The sequence below is a fragment of the Atractosteus spatula genome, chromosome 28 (assembly GCF_055471065.1).
Source record: "Atractosteus spatula isolate fAtrSpa1 chromosome 28, fAtrSpa1.hap1, whole genome shotgun sequence".
In the NCBI taxonomy this organism is placed as follows: Eukaryota; Metazoa; Chordata; class Actinopteri; order Semionotiformes; family Lepisosteidae; genus Atractosteus; species Atractosteus spatula.
In genome coordinates this window covers 4,626,026-4,653,701 of record NC_142733.1, presented here as the reverse complement: position 1 = coordinate 4,653,701, position 27,676 = coordinate 4,626,026, and the positions used below count along the sequence as shown (strand labels likewise).

The window sequence follows — 27,676 nt, the reverse complement described above, 5'->3', positions numbered from 1 at the left end:
GAACTGGTTGTTCACTGGTCAACACAGCAGGAAAACAAAACATACCCTTGTGACTTTTCTAAATCTCACTGGGCAAACGATCAAATCGTCAACACACTGCATTTGTGGCTCAAGATAGGTCTGGGGATTATTTACTGACATTGATCTTTTGTGAAAACGTAATAGTGGTACTTTGTTTTCCAAGGTTTACCTTACTGACGTCTTGCATTAACTTTACTTTGCTGAAACATGGTTTTGGTTTTCTTTATTACACCACTCTTCTTCCAGGGTATAACACACTTGTAAAGTAGAGATCAAGGAGCTTGAGCGCACACCTTCATTCAGCACTGACTATACGAGACGAGCACAGTCGACACACGGAGCTATGGGTTTCGAAAACCACAGATGGGAGTTATCCCACAGGTAAAAGATCCATTGGAAAACTGAACACCTTCAAATTGTATAGTTTGCTTGCCCAGACACCATGTTAGCCAGGTCTGATGGCCTTATCTCTCTCTTCAGGATGTCAGCAGGAAACCTTGGAACCCAGCAGTGATATTTTAACAGCCAAGGACCCCTAGGGACAGGAGAGGGAACTGCAGTGTTGGGCTCATGCAGACTTGACTTGCCCAAAAGGGAATGATGGGAATCTAACCTGTGAGTCAGCTGTTCTGTGCTTTAACTGTTCTCATCAATTTCTGGTCCTGGTTCAAAAGTGATAGTGGGGGAGGGGTTACGAGGAGTGTGTAGGGACCTGAGGCAAACTGTCCAGCACTCAGCGTTTGTCACTTTCTGTGCCTTAAAGGGGAACTGCAGTCCCCATTAATTTCTCAGACCGGTAAATCTCAGTGACAAAATAAATTCCTAGATGGTATAGAAAATATTTGAATTAAGCACAAACTTGTGAATTGTCTGAAAGTACTGTAAGTCGTCATGTTGTCGTAAAGTCGTGGTCTAACTACGGGCAAGAGCTCCGATGAGTTGTGACGAGAAGCAGCCCTTCCTGCTCACTAGTCCCCGTGAGGACTAATGTAATGTGATGTACGAGCGAATAACTACAGGTTGTGCAGCAGTTCCCCTTTAAGATGTGAGATTATACTGGTCATTCTAATTCCATGCTTAATTTCTGCCATAAAATTATACATGTAAAATAAAATAATACTGGTACAGACATTTTCTTAAATAGCTTGTGGCTCTGAAAAACTTGTGAAGGTGAAGGTTAAAAATGCATCTTCATTCCTACTTGCTAATTACAGATTTAATCCTTTAAATGTGGTCTTGGTGACTCATGTCTTATGAGTCTTACAGTCTTACATATCTTACAGTGTGTTATCAAATTCCTATACCTTGAAAGTACACATTGCTAAAGTCTTGTTACTTTTTTTTATTTTTCCATATAAAACTCCAAAAGAATTCAACTTATCAGTATGTATAAGCACAGAGTCCATCTTTTCATAACAGGTGGAATACAAAGAAATACGTTAATCTAAAAACAAAGGAATACAAATGTACAAATTTGAGGACACAGCGTCTTCAAAACGGCATTTGGGGAACAGAATGGATACATGTGATAAGCACTCCTTGCACTCCGGTGATAAAGCCACAGCTTCTGCTGCTCATGCCCAACACGCCGGAGAGCAATTTCAGGACAGAAGTACAGTGGACAGGACTGAGCAGAGGTTTGGGAGAGCATAATGCACATTCACAGAATTCACACAGACAGACAGGCGGGCTTTCTTTGACGTGTCACTGACATGCATGGTGATGAGCGCCGACGAAGTATTTAGGATTCTTCACTGGCTATCAAAAGGACTGAACACAGTAAGGGCAGTCACAAGCAGACAACAGGGTGCCCTGTGCGTGACCAGAATGGGGACCCTCACTCTGATGTGGCACCCCGCTCCCCTGGACATCGTCTTGCCCAGACAGCGGCAGACCCCAGCTCGGACGGGGCGTGGCGGCGGTGGTGGTGCCGGCCCGGGCCCCTGCCTGCCTGCTCAGTGGGACAGGCTGCCCTTCTGGCCCGTCCACAGCTCCCGCAGCTCCACATGGCAGCCCAGGTCGCGGAGGGCGGCCCTGGCCACGTCGCCGCAGTCCCGGTGGGAGGCGAGCGCCTGGCCGATCAGGGCCTCCGCGCCCAGCTCCAGGATCACCTGGCTGAAGTCCTGGGTCCGAGCCACCAGGTTCCGCAGCAACATGCACGCTTGCTTCTGTGGGGGGGAGGGTCACAGGACAGGGGCCTTCAGCACAGACAGCTGGCAACCAAGTGGCATTGCTTTCACTGTCAAGATATTTACCAGTACTGGCTGCAGACCGTTAACGCTTAAGACCAGATAAATTCATAATGAAAACAGTGTTTGTGTAGTAGTTTGGTATACATCAGAGAATGATATTGACCATATATTTTTCATGCTGAATACACAATTATAATAATAATTCCTTACACTTGTATAGTGCTTTTCTGCACACTCTACTCAGTGCTTTACAGGTAATGGCGCTTTGTCAATGGGGATTCTCCACCACCACCAGTGTGCAGCCCCACCTGGATGATGCAACAGCAGCCAGAGTGCCCCATTACTCTCCCCACACACCAGCTCTCAGTGGGGAGGAGCACAGAGTGATGAAGCCAATTTATAGATGGGGATTATTAGGAGACCATGATTGGTGAAGGCCAATGGGAAATTTGGCCAGGATGCCGTGGTTACACCTCTACTCTTTTCGAGAAACGCCCTGGGATTTTTAATGGCCACAGAGAGTCAGGACCTGGGTTTTACGTCTCATCCGAAGGACGATGCCTTTAGTATACTGGGATAACGAGTTCTGCCGGTTTAATCAAAGAAGAGTTCCCTTCCCCAGACAGCTCACCTGCACATGGACGTCCCCTGGGTGGGCCTTCATGGCCTGCAGCGCAGCCAGAGCCCCCCCACTTTCCATGATCGCCTTGCAGTTGTGGGGTTTGCGCAGAGCCAGGACACAGAGAGCTGCGCAGCCCTGCTCACAGACCTGGGAGGAGAAGTCAGTCAGTGAGAAACATGACCTGAATCCAGTGGACTGGAGTCCTGGAACCATTCAGGTTTGAGCTGACTAAACGACCCCCAAAGAGCTGACAGCCTTGTTCTCCCTCATTTTTTAAAAAAAGAATTTGGAATCTGACATTAGTTTTCATTATATACTGTATATGCCCAATTTGGAATCGCCAAATTGTTTTGAGATGTGTCCATATAGCTGTGACTCCCACAGTGCATGGGCCAGAATGAAGGCTAGCAAGCACGTTACATGTTATTCCAACACATCCACCTATAAGAGCCCTTCTTCGTTTGGAGCAAGGCACCTGAAAGGTGGCTACTGGTCAGAGAAGCGATGGGTATCTCATTGATGTCACTGTGAGTCTTCAGACTCAGCTTAGCTGACCTTGCAGTGACTCTCTGCTGCCCAGGAATCCTGGTCACAGTCAGCTACTGGTAAAACCCGTGTTCAAACGGGAAGTATCTCCGAGGTCTTGGGGCTCCAGCTGTGGTGCGTTTCTCCTGGGATACGCACCTGTGCATTGCTCATGTGTCTGTTCATTGCCATCACAATCAGCTCTGTCCCTCCTGCGTTCACCACCGAGTCCTTGACATCGTCATTCCCAGCAACGGCTCTCAGTGCGCTAAGCACCTGCTTCACGAGTTCCTGCAGGGAACATCGGGGAGTTTAAACTGTACCGCAAGAGCTCGGTTAATCTCGCAATGCAAATCTCCAAACAGAATAGGAAGAGTTCTCTATCTTTTTTTCTTCTTTTCCAAGAAGCTAGACTGTCTCATATGTATTGCCTCAGCTACCGTGCAGAGACAGGGTCTCATACCTGGTGGTCCAGGCTGTCTGCCAGCAGGGTGATAATGAATTTTAACCCCCCCAGGTCAACAATGTCCTGACAGAACTCGTTCCGTACGGCCAGACGGGACAGCGTGCCGCAGAGCTCGCTCAGGACGCTGGGGTTGTCTGAGTGAGCTGGGAGGAGAGAAAAACCGATTGAATAAAATACAGACTTGTTTGTATTTTAATCAAGAACAGACAGTCACAAAGCCGTTGCTGAAAAGCAAGCTCAGACTGTCTTCTATTCACTTTGTGAAATGGCTGAATGAAGCATCTATAGGCAGAAATTCATATAGCCTGGGGAAACATGGAAGAAACTGCAGCACTGTTTCTATGGCTGACTGGGTATGACCTTTAACCCCAACTATACTTGGTCTTACACGTAGTAACCGCCGGGTTTCACAACAGAGAGGGAAAACGCTTGATGTCAGATTCCCACAGACTTAATTATATTTTAATTAAATGTAGTTTAATTGATAACTTCAGCTCTGTGTCATCTTACCTTCTGATGCCTTTATGATGACCTTTAACCCACTATGCTCCAGCACAATCATCTTGGCATGGTCATGGGCGTGGCCAAAAGGGACTCTTACATCATCATCGAAGGTCATGACCCTAAGCGTGGCACAGGCCTCCCGGACTAACTCTGGCTGGGAGTTGTACCGTGAGATGGTGCCCGTCAGCAGCGCCAGCACGCCGGCCTTCACCAGGTCCTGTCGGTTCTGCTCGTGCTTCAAGCAGCAGTGGCGCACGACTCGGACGGCCAGGCAGGTCACGCCAGGGTCGTCCTGGTGCTTGTTAAAGACGCCCATCAGAAAGTCTCGCCCATCTGTGTCCAGCAGGTCTGGCTGTCCATCTGTCAGGGCTGCCAGGGCCCCTAGGGCTGCCAGCAGAGGTCTCCTCTCTCCGCCAGCCTTCTTGCAGTAGGAGAGGATTGTGGGATAGGCATCCTTCTGGGCAGCCAAGTAGCGGTGAGAAAAGTCCATCTTGCACTGCTCTGTGAAGCGCTGCAGACCGTCACACAAGCTGTCTGTATAGGAGGACTTCAAGGAGCTCTGCAGAGACTCTAAAGCCTAGGAACACAGAAGTGTGGAAAACAATTTTACATTGTCTCTTTATATTGACATGTTATTCCTTTTAAACACATCTTACCTTTTTTATTTTGCATCATTACAATTTTTACTTTAATTCCTTGTTATTACCCTTTATTTGTGCATTTCCTGTTATTATTGTCATTATCTTTTATGTGACCTCTCATATTTTCTCTCATAGGTTATTTTATGCTCCCTCTGCAAAGCACTTTGAGGAATGAAAGGAGCTATATTATTATTATTATTATTATTATTATTATTATCATCTTATAATTATTGCACCGCTAAGCCAATAATCTTGACCTCATCTGTGTCCCAAAACACATGACAAAAAAGGAAACCTGATCAGCTAGAAAGAAATCGCTCAGCAGCACAAGGCAGACTGCACCAGAAACCCCTGGGTCACTGCCTCCATCCCGAGGGCTGCCGAGAGCTTCTGTGAAATGTTGCTTAAACACTTACTTATAAATTCAGATATACTTGTGCCTGATTTATTTATGAAAGGGTGTTTTATTTGCCGTGGTTTCGGAAGTCAACGTAACATTTTTTGATACGAGTATATATTACAAAACACGAATATCTTGCTGGACATTATGGGAAGATCACGGCGCTGGCTCTGCACCACAATTTTACAGTTGTACCATGCTTCGGGCGCTTTTTTGTTTCTACTTTCACATGCCATCTTACAGCTTGTACTGTGCATTGCTAGACCCAGTAATGCTGTAACACAGTTTTGGACACAATTTCACCACGTTACATCACACTTCACTCTGCTTTTACCATAGTACACCGTGGTCACCCCTTGTAAAGAGACTTACACAGCCTCACTCAATGGTCTGGCTTAATTTGTCATCACCTGCAGAACACTGTGTGTCTGCTCCTCTTCGGTGTCCTCTGAAGCAGTCGTCCGGACAGCCTTCACGATATTACTGAGGTCCACACCTGAAAATGAACACATGCAAGAGCCTCATTTTCTACTCTTGCTCAGTGTCAACAGCCAAAATATTGGTTTTTTTTTCTTTCTCAGTGTTAAAATAACCTTTACTTGTCCCTTCATAGATTACCCTTGAATCGCCAGTTTCTACACGCGAGCTCCTGACAGAATTGCACGTGATTTTGTCAGCCCAGCCCCAGACAGTGACACACCTCATGTCTGATGTTGTGGTTGAATCAGTCAGAAACAAGAAGTAATTTAAGGAGAGCGAGACCATTTTTTTTGCTTTAACTGCTGCATCTTGGAGAGCATGTGCTAACTGTTCCAAAATGTTCATACTTAATGAACAGCAGTGACTTGTTAATTTTTCTAACAGGCTCATTTTCTCTGTGCCTTTCCATTTACACAGTGCGTAAAAGCAAAGTCTGTTGGTGCTTGCATTGCTCATTCTGTGCACATTAATCAATAACAAGAGTAATGAAAGTGCATGTTTTCAACAAAAGGATGTTTTGTGATGTTTTTTGGTACTGTTTAAAGACAGTTGTAAACTGTCAGACAGGGAATTCAATTATAATTTGTCATCTATTATCAGTTTTAGTCCTTACTTAGACAATTTGGAACCAGATTTAAAACAGTCCACAGAATTCCAGCAGGAGTGAATTACATTTTCACCATTTTAATAAGGTGACTTGTTAAAATGGAGTAACTTAGAAACAATCCAAAATGAAAATGTACATAAAGACACTGCGGCTCTCAAGGACAACAGCTAGCCATTTCCCCAACGTAATTATACCAATCAATGTACTCATTTGTACAAAAGGCATATTTTTCTGAATCTTTCTAAACTGGTCATTTAAGGGTGACCTGTCAGACTGACTGGATGGCTGGGGGGGTCTTCAGAACCAGAGTTGGGCTCCTCTGATACAACAGTTCCTGGGGTTCAGCCATGGGATCCCCACACCTGCTAGCTTTTGTCCCAGCTAAACTGTTTGCTTCAGTGTATCCTTTATTGAACCCAGCCTTTTCCCCAACTCAAAGTTTGGAGATGTGAAGGTAGCTTAGGAAGTCATGTAAATGAAAGGGCTGAAGTTGTTCAAGTAGGGGAGCTGCGTCAGCATGCGAAGGTTACAAGGAACAAGTAAAGTTTTATTCCATGGAGAAAAGAAAGGAAACACAACGTTTTGGCTGTTGTGTTTCTTCTTCGGCTTCTTCGGCTCCACAGCCGAAAACGTTAAGTTAAAGGGCAAGGTCCAACAAGCTTAGGAGGACTCTGGAAACAGTCAGAGTTCAAATTTAATTATCAGGTGTCAGTTAAGGGTCCGATTATTTCACGGAGAGCTCAAAACCCGGCAGGACGGGGAGCCATTGCGTTCAAGGGCCATCAGCGGGGTAACTTATCTCCTCGTACCCTGAGACTCGAACTGTTGCACCGCCTCGATCAGCGCCTCGGCGGCGTCCATCTCGAACTCCTCCATGTTCTCCTTCACCACCGCGTCGAAAGTCTCCTGCGCGATCCGACGACTCGCCATCTTCGCTCCCGACAAAACCGGCCGGTTCCCGGAAACCTGAGCGCTGAACACAACACGCAGAGACAGCCAGCTGGGGAGATGCAGCAAGATTACGGTGCCGTGTTGTTTTACGAGGCCGTTCACAAAGCCCTGGTATTGCTGTGAATGCCTAAGACCTCGTACTGTGCTGTACTGGCAAGAAGCATTAAATGTATATGTTATATAAATATTTTTATGTGGCGTGCCCCTATAAACAACACGAGTGCATTTCGAGTTTTTTTTTCCTTTACAGCGCATCCTATTCCATTATGCTGTTGCGGCTGCATTGTTACACAGTGCACAGTTAAGGTTAACGCAAAGGCTGTCGTCCTTTTACAAACGCCTCGATTCTTTCTTCGAGCCTTAATGCAACACTGTGCAAATCACTACGACTTAAATGCCGTAAAGATGACAGGGGTTACTAATGCAATCTTATTCTATTTTTAACACCAAAAAAAAACAAAGCGCAATTAAATAAATACCTGTGGTTCAAATCACCATGAAATATATATATATATAAACATACCTATATGTAGGTCCAGATATTTCGCTTTTTAAAGCAATCGCTTTGCATTTAAACACAGCACCCAGACACCATTCACCGCCGCCCAGATCAACTACAACTGTCACTGGGATGAATAAACCTAGAAACCGCTAACGCTACGGAAGTATCGTAGGCGGGAATCACGATAAAGGACCTACGTTCAAATGTGGGGCTACGTATTTTAAGAATAGGTCGATGTACAGGACGCTGTGTTGTCGTTCCGTGTTGTGCTTGTGTCGGGATTATTGAGTTCCGCGGCACTTTAGTTCCTAGTCCACCCTTTTCCTATCAACAAAACAACATTCTCAGTGGCAATCGTAAAATAATATATAAATATAGATAATGAATGCATTCATCACAGTAAGGCAGGTTGATTTTGCTTCGTACGTTTTTCAACTTCAAAAGCTATATAATGTTGAAATCTGTTTTGCTAAATTGATCATTTATCAGAAATTTTAGTATAGATTTTTATAAACTTGATATTTTCTTAAATTCTCCATCTGTTAAAATAATACCAGAAATTGCAAATCGGGATTGGAAAACAGAAATAAAAGGTGACGGTAGTGTTAAACTACATATCCCGGGGGGCCATTCGGTCCAAGTCCCGTTGAATTCTCGTTCTGATCTCAAATCCCGCGGTGTTGGAACAGCGGTAGCTGTGGTGGTTGTTGTTGTTGTCGGTAAAATGGCGTCTGGCGGTGAGGCCCCGGAGTCATGGTACCTCGCCCTGCTCGGCTTTGCGGAGCACTTCCGTACCTCAAGTCCTCCTAAGATACGCCTCTGTGTCCACTGTCTTCAGGCTGTCTTTCAGTTCAAGCCGCCACAAAGGGTCGAAGCCCGCACTCACCTTCAGCTAGGCTCGGTGCTGTATCATCACACCAAGAACAGCGATCTCGCCAGAAACCACCTGGAGCAAGCGGTGAGGGGTAGCGCAGGAAAGACCGGGGATTCGTGAGGGAGGCGGGGAAGTGAAGGCCACGTCTGTAAAGTGTACTATGAGAGAGGAAGAGTTCTGTAACAAGACCCCTAAATCAAATAAAAAATCTTCAGTGTAGTTCTTGAATTAGAATGCGACACATTTGCGTCTATTAAAAAATGAGCGACTTTTCTTTACAGCGGTAGTGTTGCCATATTATTTTAGCTGAATGTTACTCGATTATTAAGTTGAGCATTTCAAAATTCGTTACCCAATAAGGCGTCTTTCACCGCCAGAAGTAAGTAGTGGCGGTGCTTGTTGCACGGAGTCTTTTTCGGATGGAAATGTTTAAGATCCACTAGAGCTGCATTTTGATGGATGATTTAAACTTTTTTTTAATTCATTTTCAAAATTAACCTGTGACAATGGTTCACGATCTAACAGTTATTATGTTACTAATATTATTTTTTTTTCTCTGCAGTGGATGGTGTCTCAGCAAGTATCCTTTTTCACATGAGCACTGCTCAGGAATAAGTTACCGTGGTTGCTTGTTACTGTCATACCGGTTCAAGGGGTCAAGGTACCATATTGTTACTTTTCTTACTTTTTCTTATGTGAACTTCGGCAAAAAATGAAACTGAAGTCTACACTTTGCTTATTCACCCCAAATATGTAATATCACATTTACCTGTTTCTGGTCGAGTATTGCACAGTATTTGCTGATAGCTGTCAGATCGCTACAAGGCAGACCTGATGCAGGTTTTCAAAATCCCCAAAGTCAGTGACTGAGTCAACCCAGCGGGTTACTTCACAGCGAGCACTGAATTAGGAGCCAGGGATCACAAGTGGGAAAGCATGTGGAAGTTCTTGTAATACCAAGAACAGCAGGTGCTTCTTTACGCAGAGGGTTGTAGGAGTCTGGAACAAGGTTACCCAGTCATGTCGTTGGGAGTCAATACCCTGGCTTCTCTCATTAAACGGTTGGATGGGATCAAAGGATCAGTGAGCAGCTCATGACCCAACTTGCTGGATGGGTCGAATGGCCTCCTCTCTTTTGTAACCAGGCTTATGCTGGAAAACGTTTTACTTTGATTTGGCCGAAAGACAACTTGCTTTCGCTTCAGTATTGTAAGGACAGTAATGGAAGAGTAATTTCCTTCACAAAGCAACCCCTAGGTCCCTCAGTTTGAAGATGTCAAGTTTGAAGCTGCAAGTCTGCTGTCTGAACTTTATTGCCAGCAGGTAAGCCTCTTAAATTCTTGCTTTGTGTTTTGTTGTGAGAGAACCTTGGGGATTGTCTTGGCTCCCGGTTGTCTCTATAAACATCCCGTCATGTGAAAATGATGCATCTGTACGTTTGATCAAACTGATTGGATCGCCCCATCTTATTTGGTCATCCGTTTTTCCTGTTCTGTCGGCGTTTTGCTGCTCTCGGTCATAATCCATCCAATTTCTAACTGCTTCATCCGATTCTCGCTGGGGAGTCAAAGCCTTTCCTTGCAAGCAACTGGTGCAAGGCAGGGTACACCCTGGACAGGACGCCAGTCCACTGCAGGGCACACACAGACACAAACGCTCACTCCGGGGCCAGTTTTCCCAGAAACCAAATAACCTACCAGTATGTCTTTGGACTGTGGGAGGAGGCCCGCACAGACACGGGGGGGACATACCCTCTTCATGCACATAGCACCCCAGGTCTCGAATTGAAACCTGGGGCATCAGCGCTGCCTCTGAGGCACCTGCCGCCTCAGTCATCTTAAAATCAACATCTTATCCAGACTGGTACCTTTTGTTACATATGCAACCCTTTCAAAGTGCATCTGCACTTTCTTCAAAGCCTTTTATCTCCTCGGTGAAATGTGTGAGCAACATGTTTGTCTTTTTTTCCCTGTCCTGCCCTCTCTCTGCGTGTAGAACTCGGTCGACTCGGCAAAGCCCCTGCTTCGCAAGGCCATTCAGATCTCTCAGCAGACGCCGTACTGGCACTGCCGACTGCTGTTCCAGCTGGCGGTAAGAGTACAGATTTGAAGCCTTTTTTCTGTCCTTCCATATTACTTTTACTGTAGAACTCGTGATGGTCCGAACTTTATTTTTAAAGGGCACACATTATTGTCGTCATCTTAAAGCATTTCAGTTCTGTTGAGCGTATTTCTTCTAGCCTATGTGTCAAAATACAGCCTTTCCCTAATACATAGATGCTTGTTGTTAATTTGAGAATGCCAAATTGACGAAGCTTTTGACATCGTGGAAATGTTGTGTGAAATAAGCAAGTGCTTATTGCTGAAGCAGAGGTTGGTTTCTTTTGTACAGCAATTGCACACCTTGGAGAAGGACCTGGTGTCGGCCTGTGATCTCCTGGGGGTGGGAGCTGAGTATGCCAGGGTTGTAGGCTCAGAATACACCAGGTACTGGAAATTCTCCTATATGGACAGCTGAGTGTGCTTAAGAATGCTGTGTGACGTTAGCAGGTTAACTATTTTAGGTGTATTACTTTTATTTGTAGCAGTGGGGTTTTTTAAGTCATCACGTGTTGTGGTGACATTTCATAAATACTTATGAGGAGGTTGCAATTTAGAAGTATTAAAATTAATTTAATGTGATAGGGGATCACCTTAAAGATGCATGACATAGTGTCTTTTTGATGACTGCTTATCTCACCGTCCTTCTACTCAGAATACAATTCAGAATAAAGATTCAGAGTTTAACTTGCGGCCTTTTGTGCTGAATTTGCTGTTCTGTTTTTCTTTACAGGGCACTGTTTCTTCTGAGTAAAGGAATGGTGAGTTTTTTTTCTCTCCTTCTGGAAAAAAAAATTACTGTTGATTATTGTGTTCCTGTATAAGAAAAATAATGTAGAAACTTTTGATTTATGTTTCGTTTAAAACACCTTGGGTCCTTACCACTTTATGCAGTTTAGGGTCGCAAGGGAGCAGACACACTTAGGGGCAATTTTCCTAGAAACCAGTTAACCTACTAGTATGTCTTTGGACTGTGAGAGGTAACCGAAGCACCTGAAGGGATCCAAACAAACTAGTAAGAACATGCAAACTCCTTTCAAACAGCAGCCCAGGTCTGGAATTGAACCCAGGGCCCCAGCACTGAGAGGCAACAATGCTGACCACTGCAACACAGTGCTGCCACCCAGAGGCTTTTCTTTATGCCCGTTGTAACAATAATATACTGGAGCGAGTGGCCACTGAACGTGACTGGTGTGCGTCTTGCAGAACGGGGTTTGGATAAAAGTCTGGGTGTGCCGTCTTGTCTTTCCGGCTCAGCTGCTGCTGATGGAACGAAAGCTGCAGGAGGTGCATCCCTTGCTCACCCTGTGTGGCCAGATAGTGGAGAACTGGCAAGGCAACCCCATTCAGAAGGAGTCTCTAAGGGTCTTTTTCCTGGTACTACAGGTCACGCACTACCTGGATGCAGGGCAGGTGAGCCCAGCTTTTTTCATATTCTGACTAACATTACGAACTTGCTGACGTTGCATATTAATGTCCTGTTGGGAGTTGAAGAAACTGAGGAATTTCGCTTTTCAGTTTCCATAATACAAAAAGGTCCGAGTTATACTGTCTTTTGTGGACAGATCTTAAGCTCTGAACATGTTGTGGGTGGGGAGGGGGGAGGGTACAAATTCTAAAATGCCCCTGTCTCCTTTGTGTTGCTGTTGGCAAGGTTTGAGTCATATTCTTAAGGATGGCTCTCTTTATGTTGTCTTTGGGCATGGTGGTCAACTGTCTTGTTTCTAACCGTCCCCTTGGGGGTGCTCTGGGCGCAGGTGAAAAGCGTGAAGCCGTGTCTGAAGCAGCTGCAGCAGTGCATCCAGACCATCTCCACGCTGCACGATGACGAGATCCTTCCCAGCAACCCTGCCGACCTGTTCCACTGGTTACCCAAGGAGCACATGTGTGTGCTGGTGTACCTGGTGAGTCACCTGTCTTGAGACCAGTCTTCAGCCCGGGTGACCCACACACCTGTTAGCTTTTGTTTCAGTAGAGCCCTCAGTTACACAATCAAACCCTTCATTGACTTAACAAGAATAAAAATAATTTGACCTATTTGTTCCGAGCTCTTCAACATGCTACAGTTATAACTGTTGTATTTTGTAAGTTAAATAAAATCCCGAACTTGTGACTAGAAACAAAACGCAAAAATTCAATTGAAGCAACAGCATAGATCAAGTAAGGCTTTAGTTATCTGATGAAGGTGGTCTGGAATAAAAGCCTGCAGGTGTGTTGGTCACCAGGACCAGAATTGGGAACCACTACTTTAGACACTGCAGTACGGTTCTTAAAAATCTGGATGCATCTGAGGGATTTTTTGACATTGTAGGCACAAATGCCGTTTCTCTTTAGATAAAGATGGTTCACACGTTCCTAATGTTGTAATAACTGCTGACATTTGATTTTTCTGCAGACGATTTATAATTCTTGCACATGTCCCTCTTCTGCAGGTAACCGTAATGCACTCCATGCAAGCAGGCTACCTTGAGAAGGCACAGAAATACACCGACAAAGCACTCATGCAGTTAGAAAAACTAAAGAGTGAGTGAACAGACATGCTTTTCAACGTTAATTCAGAGTCTATGCACAGTGCTGCAAAAAAAGATCTCTAAAGACATTCACATCATTAATTACAAAAGCAAAAAATTTTTTTCTTAATTTCTGCAAGCTAATGTGTTTATAACCTGGTCTTGTTTGTCTTATAGTGCTGGACTGCAGTCCCATCCTCTCGTCGTTCCAGGTTATATTGCTGGAGCACATTATCATGTGTCGGTTAGTCACTGGTCACAAGGCTACAGCATTACAGGAGGTGTGTGACTCTTCTGGCGTTTTCATTCCTATTCTGCATTAGTGTGTGATAATAGGTGTATCAGGGCCTAGTTTTTAGTTTTTGCAGGCTTTTCGTTTTTTACTTATTGTATTAACGTTGAAGACATTTGCTATGAGACAATAAGACTCAAATAAAGCAATGGTTACTACATTATGCTGTTAAGTGATTGTAGTTATTGAGTTTTAAAGTTTTCATGGATTTTAACATGAAGATTGACATTTATCGTTAATGATGATAATGAGTGAAATCTAGCAATGGTCAAAAGTGCATTGTATTAAACGGTGCTCTGTGTTCTCTTTAAATGTATTTTTTCAGATCTCTCAAGTTTGCCAGCTTTGTCAGCAGTCCCCCAGGTTATTCTCAAACCACGCTGCTCAGCTTCATACTTTGCTAGTAAGTACCTTCAGTTGTATATCTGGGTGAGATTTCCTCCAAAAGTCTTTTTGTGACTTTTTCCTCCAAAAGTCACTACACGGTGAAAAGCTAGATGCTTGTTTGATTTGTCTGTTATTCTGAATTTGTATGCTAATGATAATTAATGCTAGCTGCCAGAAGATGGTACTGTTGCTCAGTTCTTTTGCTATAGTTTGTAATCCTAATGCTAGGTAATGCTTTTAGAAATTCAGTCCAAAACACAACTGTGACAGGAATGGTAGCCGCAAAAAGTCGATGAAGTAAATTTTTTAAATTGTGAATCCAGTTGCTTTTCCTTCCTTTGACCTAAACCCAGGCCTGGAGTAAAATTTTATCTCCATTAAGATTTAATTTGCAAATGTTAACGCATGAAAGAATACGTGGAAGAAGTTCATGGTAAACGAAGCTTGATGAAGTAGTGGTTTTCTAGTTTGTGTCTGGAGGGTGATTTGATAAGATCACTTTATTAGCCCTATACAATTTCTTGCATTAGGAATTTGTCTTTTCGCATACCCCAGCTTGCTCTCCATGAGACACACAGACAGGGAGAGAAGCTTGGGGTCAGAGCGCAGGGTCAGCCGTTTATATGGCGCCCCTGGAGCAGTTGGGGTTAAGGACCTTGCTCAGGGGCCCAATGGAGTAGGATTCCTCTGCCGGCCGTGGGATACGAACCAGCCACAGAGCCACCATTAATGTTTTTTTTCTAACACTTTATTTAATGATAAAAGGATTTTCAGGTAGAACACACAGAAAATAACAGCTTGTTTTATTTAATCTTTCATTGAACAATTGTTTTCTATATAATTAACTATTTACATAATACCAGCATAGAGGGGAGGCTACATATGGAAATACAATCAGCAAAACTACAATAAACAACGAACAATCCACGTTATTGCTTTGTTTTTTTAAACCTTGTCTTTTTATACCATAGGGTCTTTATTGTATTTCTGTGAACTGCATGGACAACGCAGAAGCACAATTCACGACAGCACTGCGAGTAAGTCAGATTTCTGCTCTGGCTGGTGTGCATTTTACATGTGCCAGTTGGAGTTACTGACTGTGAAACATGTTATGCTGAAAGTGATCTTCACTGTTAATACTGTGTTTGACACTTGCACCTCTTTCCCTCAGCTGACAACACACCAGGAGCTGTGGACGTTCATCGTGACAAACCTGGCGAGTGTCTACATCAGAGAAGGAAACCGGCACCAGGAGGTTGGGACATGTTGCATTTTCCAGGAAAACACATTAATTTTAAAAGCATTGTTAGAAACCTCTAAGCATTGCTGTCATTGTTTTATTCTAAGCATGCAGTTTAGGCAGGTGCATTTTCCAGCCCTCTCATGTGAATTGAAGTGATTGATGAATTAATATGGCTGCTGTTCAAAAACAAAACTGTTTGAACCTAATGTGTTCTTGTTCACTATCTGCAGCTTTATAGTCTTTTGGAGAGGATAAACCCAGATCACAATTTTCCTGTAAGGTAAGTATCTATAAGTTGTCTATGGGGTGTACATATGTTTTTGATACACTGCCTGTTTTCACTTGACTGTCATGGAAGAAATTGCTATGAGTGTTTATCCTTAGATAATCTATTTCTTTGTTACTCAAGTGAAACCTTTTAGCGATCGGACGTAGTGTATTAAGGTTGGCTTGTCCTCTTTTAGACTGCTTTTTTTGTAGTTGTTTACCAGAGTGCACATAAGATAATCGAGCAATACCACATTGTGTCCATGGATGATCATTTTTTGTAATGCATTTTAAATACTTAATGTTGAAGCATTAACAGGCTGTTTTCCTAAATGAGTTCATAAATTTGCCTTTTAAATCCCCCTTGCCCATTACTTCATTATGGAGCTGTTAATATTGCATTATCCTTTCTCTAAATAGAAATGCCTGTTTGCTCTTACTGCTTTGGATTAATGTTTGAATGAAGAATACTTTTTATAGGGGGGAAAATTTCCCAAATACAATGATTGTAGCAGGCATTTGACATCGTAAAAGTTCAGAGTCTAAGCCTTTATTCTTTTAAATGGTACGTTTTCTTTTCAAAGAATAAAAACGGTTCCAAGTACAAAAAGCGAATGGTGGGCATGTTGGCGTTAATCTTGACCTTACAAGATTCTCCTCTCCTCCTCTACAGCTCTCACTGCTTGCGGGCAGCAGCCTTCTACATCCGTGGGCTGCTCTCCTTCTTCCAGGGACGCTACAACGAGGCCAAGTGAGTAACGGCAAGGATCTGCACTCGCGCCAGACTCACTCACTCACTCACACAGAAAATGGCAGCCAGACCTTAGTGTGACATGTCTGAAGTTCGCCTAGATCCATACTCATTGTTTCTGCTGCAGTCTGTGTCCCTCCTGTGTTTTACTACGATGAAGCTGAAGTTCAGTAGTTTGTCTCCATCGCTGTGTTTCTTTGTCCAGGCGATTCTTGCGCGAGACTCTGAAGATGTCGAATGCGGAAGACCTAAACAGATTGACGGCTTGCTCCCTCGTCTTGTTAGGCCACATATTCTACGTGCTCGGAAATCACAGGGTAAGTAGCTCTGGGAATGTTAGGAGCTGCGCTGTCTTTGTTAAACCTGCGCAGCTTCGGTTTTTACTTTGATTTTTATTCTAACTGTAGCTCGGTAATTGTCGTCTGTGATCTTTGTAGGCAATTGTGATCCTGAAATTGTGGAATTTCGCAGTTTAAGATTAATTTTATTAGACGCGTCTAGGAATGTTTCACCAGTGAAATATGTTTGCAGCTTTTTAATTTGCATCTCCCTGACCTTTCCAGCTTGTCTTTTGAAAAGGATTAACACAGACCTGGCAGGCATACTGCACTTGTGTAAATACCGCAAAATCAGAATGATGTTTGTGATGGTCTGAGACTCCCTTAAACTCTGATTAACAGACTATAGTGAGGGGGTGACTTTAACAGATAAGACTGCATCTCCTTTAGCTAGTTGTTTCAAAAGCAAATTGCTTACTCACCTGCTTCATTGTTGGCAATTGTGTTGGCATTGTGGTGTGCGAGTGTTTAGATGAAGATGTTCTTCAGTTGTGTGTTTTATCAGTGCTTCCATTAAAGATGAAGCCAGTAAATGCGTTAATTTTTTTAATTCAGGAGAGCAACAACATGGTTGTTCCAGCCATGCAGCTTGCCAGCAAGATCCCTGACATGTCAGTGCAGCTGTGGTCCTCAGCCCTGTTGAAAGGTAAAATGCTACAGTTCTTATATCCCTTTTGTGTGAATGAACAAGTAGCCTGTTACATTTACGTTCTCCAATTACACCAGCCTAGTGTGTGTCCTCCAGTTGCATATTTTTCACGTCTTTGTTGTTGGCAACTGCACACACAACAGAGAATGAGGAAGTGTTGGCAGATGCCCTCTGAGCCAGTCAGGTTTTAATGTGACACAAAGATTCAGCATATCGTGAAGGAGATTGTGCGCCGCTGCCTTTCAAGTGACAGCATTCCATATTATATATGCATGAATAGATACTTAATATTGCAAAAATTAATGCTAAATGTTATATTTGTACATGGAGGCAGTACCTTTTAATTAGTCTTTTCAGACTGGTCATTGCATCCTTGGCTGCTTACTGCTTGTGCAGTAATGTGGATTTTACAATGATTTTTGTAAGATGACAGCAGATAAATTTGGAGGGTACAAAACTCCACACCAGAGTTGCCAGATTGATTTATTTTGTCTTCGGGCCAAGCATAGAACCATTAACTGCCAGTGGTCCTGACTTCCCGCTTAGAAAGGTCATTCAGGCTGATATTAAAATTGATGCCTTTAGGGTTTTTATTTTAGCTCGGCGTTCCTTGTTTACAAGAGGTTTGTAAATTCAGGGATGTAGGTATGAGGGAGTTTTAGAGCTTGGTTGTTAAAAGTATGTGTAGTTGATTTCCCCCTTCCAGATTTGCAGTAATCAAGTCAAGGACAAAAGGCAGTCTTTTGCATGAATTCAGGTCCCCTTGAGCCGCAGATACTGCCCCTCAAGACATGCCTGGCACTAAGCTCCCTGGGCCAAGACCCAGCCAGGCAAGAACTATAAATAACCTCAATAACTCCGTCACTCTAATCTCATGCACTAACCTCCTTTGTTGTGGCAGTAATGCACTGCATGAGGAGCCTTGATCTTTGATTAGTCCCTTTATTGCCAAGACATGGCTTAAAACGGCTCCACTTTTTTTCACATTTTTGTTTTTTACTGGTGGCTTTGCGGTTCCGTGGTGTTGAAACAGCACTTCCATTTAAGTTTTCTGTTGCTTAATTACCTGCAGATCCACTGTTAGGTGTAGTAACTCGATTCTGAAAGCAGATACGTGGCAGGATATTTTTAGATTTAAAGGACTCGCTCTCCATAGCCAACCAGAAGCCGCTCCTGTGATGAAATTTGCCTGCAGCTTTGTTCTTTTTATAATTTACACATGGGACAGCACAGTGTTGCTGCCTCGTAGCTCTGGGGCCCTGGGTTCAATTCTGGACCTGGGGTGCTGTCTGTGTGGAGGTTGTATGTTCTCTCCTGGTTTGCATGGACTTCCTCCAGGTGCTCCAGTTTCTAACCACAGTCCAAAGACATACTAATAGATTAATTAGCGTGCGCGCGCGCGTGCCCTGCGCGGTGGACTGGCATCCCATCCAGGGTGTATCCCATCTCGTGCCATTTGCTTGCCGGGATAGGCTCTGGCTCCCCCGTGGCCCTGAACTGGATGAAGCTGTTAGAAAATGGATGGATAATTTCATATTTCACGATTTGTACTTAACAATTGTAATTGTCCAAGAAATGGCAAATATTCAGAAATGCTTTTTTTTAACATCACTTTATTAACCCTTTACAATTTCTTGCATTAGGAATAATCTTTTCACATACCCCAGCTTGCTCTCCATGAGACACACAGACAGGGAGAGAAGCTGGGGGTCAGAGCGCAGGGTCTGTCATTGTACGACGCCCCTGGAGCAGTTGGGGTTAAGGGCCTCGCTCAGGGGCCCAACGGAGTAGGATTCCTCTGCCGGCCGCGGGATTTGAACCGGCAACCTCCCAGCCACATGCGGAGATCCTGAGCCAGAGAGCCACCGCTCCACCGCTTTCGTGCCACTTGTGTGTTCAGATAAAATGCGTGACTATTCTGGCACACATCTGGTGTTAGTTGTCACCTTGGATGTGCAGGAGTTTGTTTCTCAAAGTTTGAACTTTGTGTGTTTTAGGCAGTTAGGAGTCCAGTGTGCAGGACAATTGTTTGGATTACTTTGGCCTTCCAGAAGCTTTGTACTTGCCTGTACAAAGGGTTTACAGTTCTGGGCTTTGGGATGTGGAATCTAATATGCTTTCTATGTGGATTTCTAAGCTTTTCACTTAAGAGGTGTCTTAAAACTGGTCTGCGTGTCACCCAGGTGGGTGCTGCACTTTCAGTGGGAGGTACTTTATAAATCTAATATTTGAATTTGTCCAATTACAGCTTTACCAGACCACTTTATTCCTAGGTTTCTACTTTGCACTGTTAATTTAAAGAGCTGTAGGGTTCTGGACCCTGATGAGGAGTTGGAAGTGCCTCCTCTATACCAACAGCCACCGGTATTTGAATTGAAACTTGTCTTTTAAAAAAATTTAACAAAGCTGGAGCTATCCTCACGTTCTGAAGTTATTTTCAGAGCTATTTTTATTGACCCTCTCTGTGAATACAAGTACTTAAAAGTGACAGTGGCAGGCCATAACACTTAATTGTTTTGGTGCAGATGAGGGATGATGAGAACCACCTGTTGTGCTATTTGCCTTTGCTTTTGTTAAAACAGATACTTTGTCATTATGTTCCAGCTGTGTGCTGATCACTCTGGTGTTTTTTCTGTGTTCACTGTTGCAGATCTGAACAAGGCGTGTGGGAATACGATAGATGCTCACGAGGCAGCTCAGATGCACCAGAATTTCTCCCAGCAGCTTTTACAGGACCACATCGCAGCCTGCAGCCTTCCCGAGCACAACCTGATCAGTGTAAGAATGCCAGACCCTCAGTATACAGCTCACTTTAAGAGGAATGAAAAAGTAAATGAATTTGCCTCATTCTGCCTCCTCTCAGTTTTTTTTTCATTTTGGCAAATATTTCATATCTGCTTTTTTATACCAGTAGGGCCAGTAGTGAGAGTTCCTCCTGCAGTCTGTGTGGGTCCTAATGCCCCAGTATAGTGACAGGGACACCATACTGTAACAATGATGCTGTCCTTCGGATGAGACCTATAACTGAGGTTCATTAAAAATCCCAGGTTGTTTCTCATGAAGAGTAGAGGAGTTACCCCAGTGTCCTGGCCAAATTTCCCCCTGGCCTTTACCCATCATAGCTTCCTGTTAATCCCCATCTCTGAACTGGCTTCATCACTCTGCTCTCCTCCCCACTGAGAGCTGGGGCGCATCATCCAGGTGGGGGTACAGACTGGTGGTGGTGGAGGGGATCCCCATTACCTGTAAATGAGTACAAAGTACCTCTTTGAGTGAAGTGTCCAGCAAAGCCCTATTTAAGTGTAAGGATTATTATTAGCTATAATAATAATCCTTACACTCATGCAGCACTTTTCCGAGCACTCCGTTCAAAGAGCTTTACAGGTCTCCCTATAAAGTCTCCCTGGGAACTCCCCTCCACCACTGTGTAAGTATAAGGATTATCAGCTATTATTGATAAATTAAGATGTTTCATTAAGATTATTGATGTGGTCTTCCACTCTTCAATTTGAATTCCCCCATGTGTTATGTGGATTTTTAGATACTTCTGTACCTCTAAGATGCAGTTTGCATAACTGGCTGTTTTTCGTAGTTGCAAGCTTAGCTTTTCATAAGCTGGTCACAAACCACCTGCCCAGCTTAACCAAAGCTGAAGGGCAGATTGCAGAGTCGTCAAATAACTGAGACAAGCTGTCCTGTAATGCTACTCTGTTTATTAGCTTGCTCATAATAGCAGTGTTAGTAATTGCAGCGCAATCAAGCCACATTATTCGGCACCGAAAGCCTAAATGGAAGGAATTTCTTGTTCCTGCGTTGTAGTGGACGGACGGGGCCCCACCAGTGCAGTTCCAGGCTCAGAACGGTCCCACCACCAGCCTGGCCAGCCTTCTATGAGACCAGCGGCGGCGTGCTTCAGGAAGAGAGCTCAGATCCCGGGTCCTGAGAAGGAAACACAAAGGACTTTTACTGCTGTTGGCCTGAATGTTTTATCTAGAATTCTTTAGATATTATTAACTCATGGTCCTTTCCACGGTAGCGGAAGAGGGAGGGGGGGAGGAAGGTGGGGGGGTGGCGAAGGGGGCACCCCGACTGCCGGAGGTTTTTGGGGGCACGCCTGGTCCGAACAGGGGTGTGGAAGGGGAGGGCGAGCGAGAAGGGGGGCCCACCCGGCACTCCACCTCAGGATGTCCGCAGGCACTGCGTCGGGCCAGAGCCCCCTCCCCATCCCCCCCCCCCCAGACGCATGGGAGCGAACCGCTGGGAGAAGAAAAGAGAAAGCTGACACCATCGGGGGCGTCTGGAGGAAGAGGTGGACGTTGCCCGCTGGGCTCTTGCGTTGAGCTTCGTTTCCTTTAAAGACCGTAGTACGACATCATCAGCCGTCAGCGCTGGCTGTGGCGGAGGGGACGTCTCGTACAGGAAGACGTGAGAGGGGCCCACCTGGCTGTCGTTTGTCCATCAGCGGCTTGACCCCCCGACGTGGATTTCAGGCTTCCTGTCGGGAAGCTTGTTGGAATTTGTTTTTGACTTTTTTTTTTCCTTACATTTTAATACCACTGAGGAGGAAAAAAAGATCATTTTTTTCACACGGTTTGAAACTGCAGGGTTTTTGGTCGAACATACTGCAGTTTTGCTTCATTTCTCAACCTGGCCTTATTTTAGATGGAACTGAAAAGCCGGATAGTTTTAAAAATTAATTTTAAAAAAAGCACCCTCCACCTCCACTTAATTTATTTCAGGTTTCTGACGTAGTTCTTGTATCGTTATGAAGACGGAGAGGTTTAGAGATTTTGTATACCTGGTGTAACTGCAAACGCCAGCTTTGGAGATGCATGGAAAAAATGACATTCTCGCTCCCCGTACAAATTAGCTAATTTCCAAAAGTCCCTTTTGGTTAATAACACCTTTGACGGTTTATGTACCTCATCTGATAGATTGTCACCAGAAGGCTGGGAAAAAGTTGCTTATTCCTATTAATATAGATAATATATAAAATAAGAAAAGAAAAATATTATGCAATCAATAACGGACATTTTACATAAAAGGGGAAAAACAAGACGAAATATCCGTCAGGCATGATGTCTAATGGGCCATTGCAGTACCGGAAAGTGTCAGCAGCAGTCACTGTTGAGCAATTCTGAAAGAATCCCAGTTACTAGACAAATAGTTTATAGGTTTTTCTTTTTTTAATATTAAAAACTTTTTGGAAATAAATTTAAGGGGTAGGCTTTATTACTCCTTTCAGGCCTGTAATTACGTTTTCAAAAATATCATTGAAATTCCCTTACTCATGCTTCCTTCTCTCTGAACACATTTTTTTTCTATCATGCGTGTTGAAATTCATTTTTCTATTTTACTAGCTAAACAGATCATGGAGTTTGAATAATATTTTTGTTTCTATTAATATACAATTTTTGCTTAACTGCAGTTTAAACTGAAAATGTATTAATTTTGTAAAATTTGAATATTTGTATACCACAGTTAACAATATAGTCAACCCTTTTTTTGTTTTCCAAATACTCGGTTTGTATAAATATTGCAAAAAAAAGTTTGAAAACATTGTGTACCATCTTAGTTTTTTTTCCTAGTCAAATATTCGTTGTATAGTAACATTTGCTTTGATAAAAACAATTAAACCCATTCAATGTTGTCCACTGTTTAATGTTTACTTTAGACACAACTATAATATAGACTAGGACTTTCCCACCCTGGTCCTGGAGAGCTTCAGAACCTAAGGTTTAATAAGTGGCCTTTAGATGAATTTCAAAACCCCAGACAAAATTGCCCATGTTCAATTAAACTGACGTGTTCAATTAAGTAATTTAGAAATCGCTCTATTTTAAACCTTAAGCTTGCCTCCCCCTGGGTGGGACATGAAACCTGTGCTGTTTGCAATTGGTGCAATAAAATGCCAATCAAGACAATTTCGGTCTTTGATTGGCTGTTAAGTCTTCCGCTTAGTCATGAGCTAAATGTTCCTGTCGACACCGGGAGATGCGGAATGATTTGAATCCGCCTAGCAACCAGGAAGCCACGTTAAAGCGGTACTTTCAATTTAGTGAATTGAAAATATTTTTATCAAAGTTGTTATTTACTACCCTGATGAATTGTGGTGAAATTTGGAACAGTTGCTACATACGCAGTCATTCTTTTTTTTTTCCCTCGGCCCGGTGTAGGCCTGTTCAATTCACCGGATCCCCGGTACTCAAGTGAAACTGACTCCCTGGTCTGAGCTCCTGACCCCCGCGTCCCTTCCCCGTGGTTCCGCGTACGCCTTGGAGAAAAGCCTCCCCAATTACACAGATCAAACCCCAAAAATGTCAATTTACTGTAAATAAAACAAGATATATGTAGGTCCTCTTTCGTTTTTTTAATGGCATCCGTAAGAAGTGCAAATAACTGATTTTTGGAAGTTGATTAAGTTTTTCTGGTAGAATTATTTTGCTGTGGAATGTCACAGATCTCGTGTGCAGTAAATCTCAATAGTAAATACGAGCTTTAAGCCTATTTTACCTAGCAATAAAGTTACTTATATAGGAGTAGATTGAAGGGTGTTTGTAGTTCTGGCTCTTGGTGTTGGATACTGCAAGCATATTTTAAGGTAGAGATGCCCAACTACTCCGCTTTTACACTTCAACTCTCTTTAAGTATCTTATTACAAGTAGAGTTTTTCCAAGAAAGCAAATAAAAACTGGAATTCAGTTATTAAGGCTCAATGTATCAGAAAATCAGGAGCTTGCTGGTCCTCCAGGACTGGGGTTCTTCTCCTGTTTTAGGGGCTCTGGGGAGTCTCTTAACCGGATGGGTTTTGCTTATTTTTACTGGGCAGTACGATGGTGCAGGGGTCAGTATTGTTCTCTTGCAGCACTACGGGCCTGGGTTCAATTCCAGACCTGGGGGTGCTGTCTGCATGGAGCTTGCATGTTCTCCTCATGTTTAAGTGGGGTTTCCTCTGGGTGCAACGGTTTACTCCTACACTCTAAGGACACGCTGGTAGTTTAACTGGCTGCTGGGAAGACTGGACTGTGTGTGACCCAGGTGTCCTGTTCAGGGTGTATTCTGCATTGTGCCTATTGCCTATTGCCCAATGGGACAGGCTCTTTCAATACAACAACACTGTATTGGCAAAAGCAATGATGGAATGGGAGGATGGTTATACATTTTATAATCCTCTATGTTTTTGTACTGCTGAACGTCAGAAAGATCCAACTTCAGCACCTTTTTAATTCTTAACTGTGCATCGGGGTGAAGGGGAGGGGTAAAAATTTGGCTGTATTGAACACATTCAGTAATCCAGGTCAGGTCGTTCATTTAACACCGAGGAACTTAAGAAAAAACATGTCCAGTCAGATCCTGGTTCTGATTTTTGTATGTGTTCACATGGTATGGGCTGGCCAAGGCTCTGCACTTGAAATCATGTTCAGGAAGTAATGACCAGCCATTATTGAGGTAGGGATAATGAGACGCCTGTTGTTAACAATGTAACCTTGGTTCCAGGATTTTCTTTCTGCAGTTTTGATTAGGAGGTGTCTGCACAGCAATGAAAGCAATGAAAAATAAGTGCTTCCTCTCTTGAAGACTAACCTAGGGATACTGCCTCATCACTTCAGGTAATTAATAACTGCTTGTTTCTAACAGCTAACTGCTGTTGACTGTTAACCCATCTCTCATCTCTTTTCAGTGTATTCCAGATGGTATAAGACTTGTTGTCTAGGCCTATACCCCAGTAAATCAAGGGTTAACCATCCATTTGAGGTTGTTAGTACATCCCCCTCTGGAAGGCCAGGGCAGGCAGTGAAGTTCAGAGGCACGTCAGTCCATGCTGTAAAAGTGTCATTATTTATACAATTAGTGTAATCTCTACAAAAAGATTGCACTGTAATGAAATTGCTTTGAAGCAATTATGTGAAATAACTTGTTTTTATTCTTCATGCATAACTGTGCTGATAATGGACAGATAATTAAAGGTCTTCCATCACCATCATTCTCATCTCTTTTATAAAGATTTAGCCGGAGGGATGGTTATTAAGACTACCCTCCTTGCTCAGTGGCTGACCGTTATACTGTAGATCCCCACATTGCCTTCAACAAGTGCACAGAATTACAATTAGGTCTGCATGCTGTGGGCTAGGACTGTGCTTTGAGCTTCCTTTTAGAAATTGATCTCTAATACGCGATGTCCGAGCATCAGAAGAGAGAAGCAGTGGATCGTTCATTTACAGTACTCGAAAAGTATGTAGGTGTTTTCTTGTTACATTCCTGTTTGAAGAGTTCTTGTGTCCTGTCTCAGCATCACGGGACGTGTATATTTGTAAACACATGAAGGAGGGAAAAAAAATGTTACTGATGTGGAAGGCACTGAAATCTTAAAAAATATTTCTTAAAACGGAAAATCCTGGTAGATTCAGTATTTCCAGTTCTAGCCTAATATCGAAATTCTCCAGTCCGTGAATGTACGGTGAGAGGTTCAACATTCTTGAGTTGTGCATGAACGCAAACTTGAAGGATTAAACAGCCAACATATATTTTTCTTTATATTTTTCGACATAACCTCTGCTTGCTCCAGAAGTACTGTAAATGTTGCCATTAAAAACCATCTTTACTGTCAGTAGGGAAGTTGCACAGATATATTCCTCTTTTTCAAAGATGACAATTTAATAAGAAGCTTAACACCTTATTCTAATTTAGTTTTTGTTTTCTTGATTTCATCATTAAAAGCTGTAACTTTTATGTCTGGATTTGTTACGTCAGAGCACAGAAGTCCCTAAAAAAAAATAGAAGCCCTTTTTTTGCGTGCATGCTTCAGTGAGGGAGAGAGAGAGAGTGTTGCACTGTGTCTCTGTCCCTGATAACTGTATAAAAGTCCTGATCTGGGGTTATGATGAAGCTGCATTTGATGGCGAATTACAGCAGGGATGATTGCCAAGGCTGAGGTCAGTCTTGCAGGCCTGGTCACATGACTGCCTTTATTTCCAGCCTGCTGTGCAGTAGCTGTGACATTCCTCTGATAAGACTGCGCTCCACGAGTTCTGATGCATTGCCTTAAGGGTTAAAAAGATACACCTAATCCTGATGGTGTCGAGCCGTTCAGTGCCTGCATTAATCGGTCTGTGACTTGGAGGTGGGGGGGGGTGGGACGTTTTCAGAAACGGCCCAGAAGACAAACTAGAAATTGTGGTGCTAGATAGTGATGCTTATTAGGTAATAGGTGTCGGCACTGAAACAGTGCAGAAAGGAGACACTTCCTGCCAAATAGTGAGTCCAGCTGATCATGACAGGGAGGGGTACTTCCTGCATTGTTACTGTACTTTAATGGGGATTAAGTTGAAGCAGTCATGTTGCTAATGTCGGCCATTGCCACACGTAGGAGCCAAAAGGCTTTTAGCCCTTTTCTTACTCCTGGGGAAAGAGGGGTTAAAACCTGCTTGTTTTTCAACTTATCCAGCAGTTACATTGACCTGCTTGTTGCTTTTTTATTTTTTTAATAACTTTAAAAGAAGTTTGCGTGGTTAGTTAGATGATAACAGGGTTTATTTGTATTATATTTGACTAACTCCTCAGAATCGTACCAGTGATGCTGATATCCTGGTAGCCTGACTAAAGCTGTGTTTTTTCCTAATTACATAGAATGTAAAGGGAAGAACCTTACTCACCAGCTGAGTCACTGCTCCTGACAACTTTATCAGAGTTTTGGAAACTGCCTCTACCGTATACTTTTCATAAACATCAAACATCACCTCTTTCCCCCTTTTTGAAAAGTAAATTAGTGATTGACACTTATATTGTTGCAGAACCATTTCTAGGACAAGTTACAGTAATTCAGTAGAGCCTGGGTGTTCAGTAAACTTGAAAATGGATATAAGCTGCAAGAACACTTTCACTCACAATGTCTTTCACACTTAGTCACTTTATAAATAACCATGTTTAAGATGTTTGGCGCAAATGCTTAGTGGGATCTTTAATCCTTATATGTTTCTCTGTATGTATCATACGTTTGCGTGATTTCGTATGTAATTGTATAATTGTGTAGGATCATATTAATATATCAAGCGGGCTGCCACCTAATTTTCTTTGTGGATTGACCGTTGTTTGCTCGAAATCCTGTCCAAGTGACTGCTGGGCAGGTCTGTAGTGAAGAAAAGGGTTAAAAACACACCGGCAAACCCGATCCCCATCAGCTCCTTGGGGATGTGTGGAGTGTCTGCAGTGGTTTATGTTGCCGTGCTGCAGGGAGGCCTTTGTCTTTGAGGTGCCAGAGAGGTGGAAACTGCTGGGCCAGAAAGCTGGAATGGGAAAAGAGGCGAAAAGCACAGTGATTTTGTTTTCAGTTCATGCTGGAAATGTGAGCACGCAAG

The 27,676-nt window shown here is 43.4% G+C and overlaps 2 protein-coding genes across 4 annotated transcripts; one reads left to right on the top strand and one right to left on the bottom strand.

The window, feature by feature from the left end:
* Positions 1-1,349: 1,349 nt before the first annotated feature.
* Positions 1,350-8,154, bottom strand: armc6 (armadillo repeat containing 6). Of its 3 annotated transcripts, none has more exons than XM_088907528.1 (8): positions 7,933-8,154; positions 7,268-7,431; positions 5,782-5,867; positions 4,337-4,907; positions 3,824-3,969; positions 3,520-3,651; positions 2,845-2,982; positions 1,350-2,189 (listed from the first exon to the last, which is right to left on the bottom strand). In XM_088907528.1, the coding sequence occupies exons 2-8, from the start codon at positions 7,386-7,388 to the stop codon at positions 1,977-1,979; spliced, it is 1,407 nt and encodes a 468-aa protein (XP_088763654.1). In that variant the 5' UTR covers positions 7,389-7,431; positions 7,933-8,154; the 3' UTR covers positions 1,350-1,976. The 3 variants fall into 3 exon arrangements, with proteins under 3 accessions (XP_088763654.1, XP_088763655.1, XP_088763653.1); XM_088907529.1 differs by having other exon boundaries at positions 7,268-7,458; positions 7,933-8,018; XM_088907527.1 differs by lacking the exon at positions 7,933-8,154 and having other exon boundaries at positions 7,268-7,794.
* Positions 8,155-8,626: 472 nt separating this feature from the next.
* Positions 8,627-22,960, top strand: mau2 (MAU2 sister chromatid cohesion factor). The gene is made up of 19 exons (XM_088907816.1): positions 8,627-8,869; positions 9,348-9,365; positions 10,043-10,108; positions 10,781-10,876; positions 11,177-11,271; positions 11,618-11,645; positions 12,142-12,297; positions 12,642-12,788; positions 13,317-13,407; positions 13,572-13,675; positions 14,012-14,089; positions 15,045-15,110; positions 15,245-15,328; positions 15,547-15,596; positions 16,257-16,334; positions 16,540-16,651; positions 17,228-17,318; positions 19,972-20,099; positions 21,141-22,960. The coding sequence occupies exons 1-19, from the start codon at positions 8,636-8,638 to the stop codon at positions 21,213-21,215; spliced, it is 1,797 nt and encodes a 598-aa protein (XP_088763942.1). The 5' UTR covers positions 8,627-8,635; the 3' UTR covers positions 21,216-22,960.
* The last annotated feature ends 4,716 nt before the right edge of the window (positions 22,961-27,676 follow it).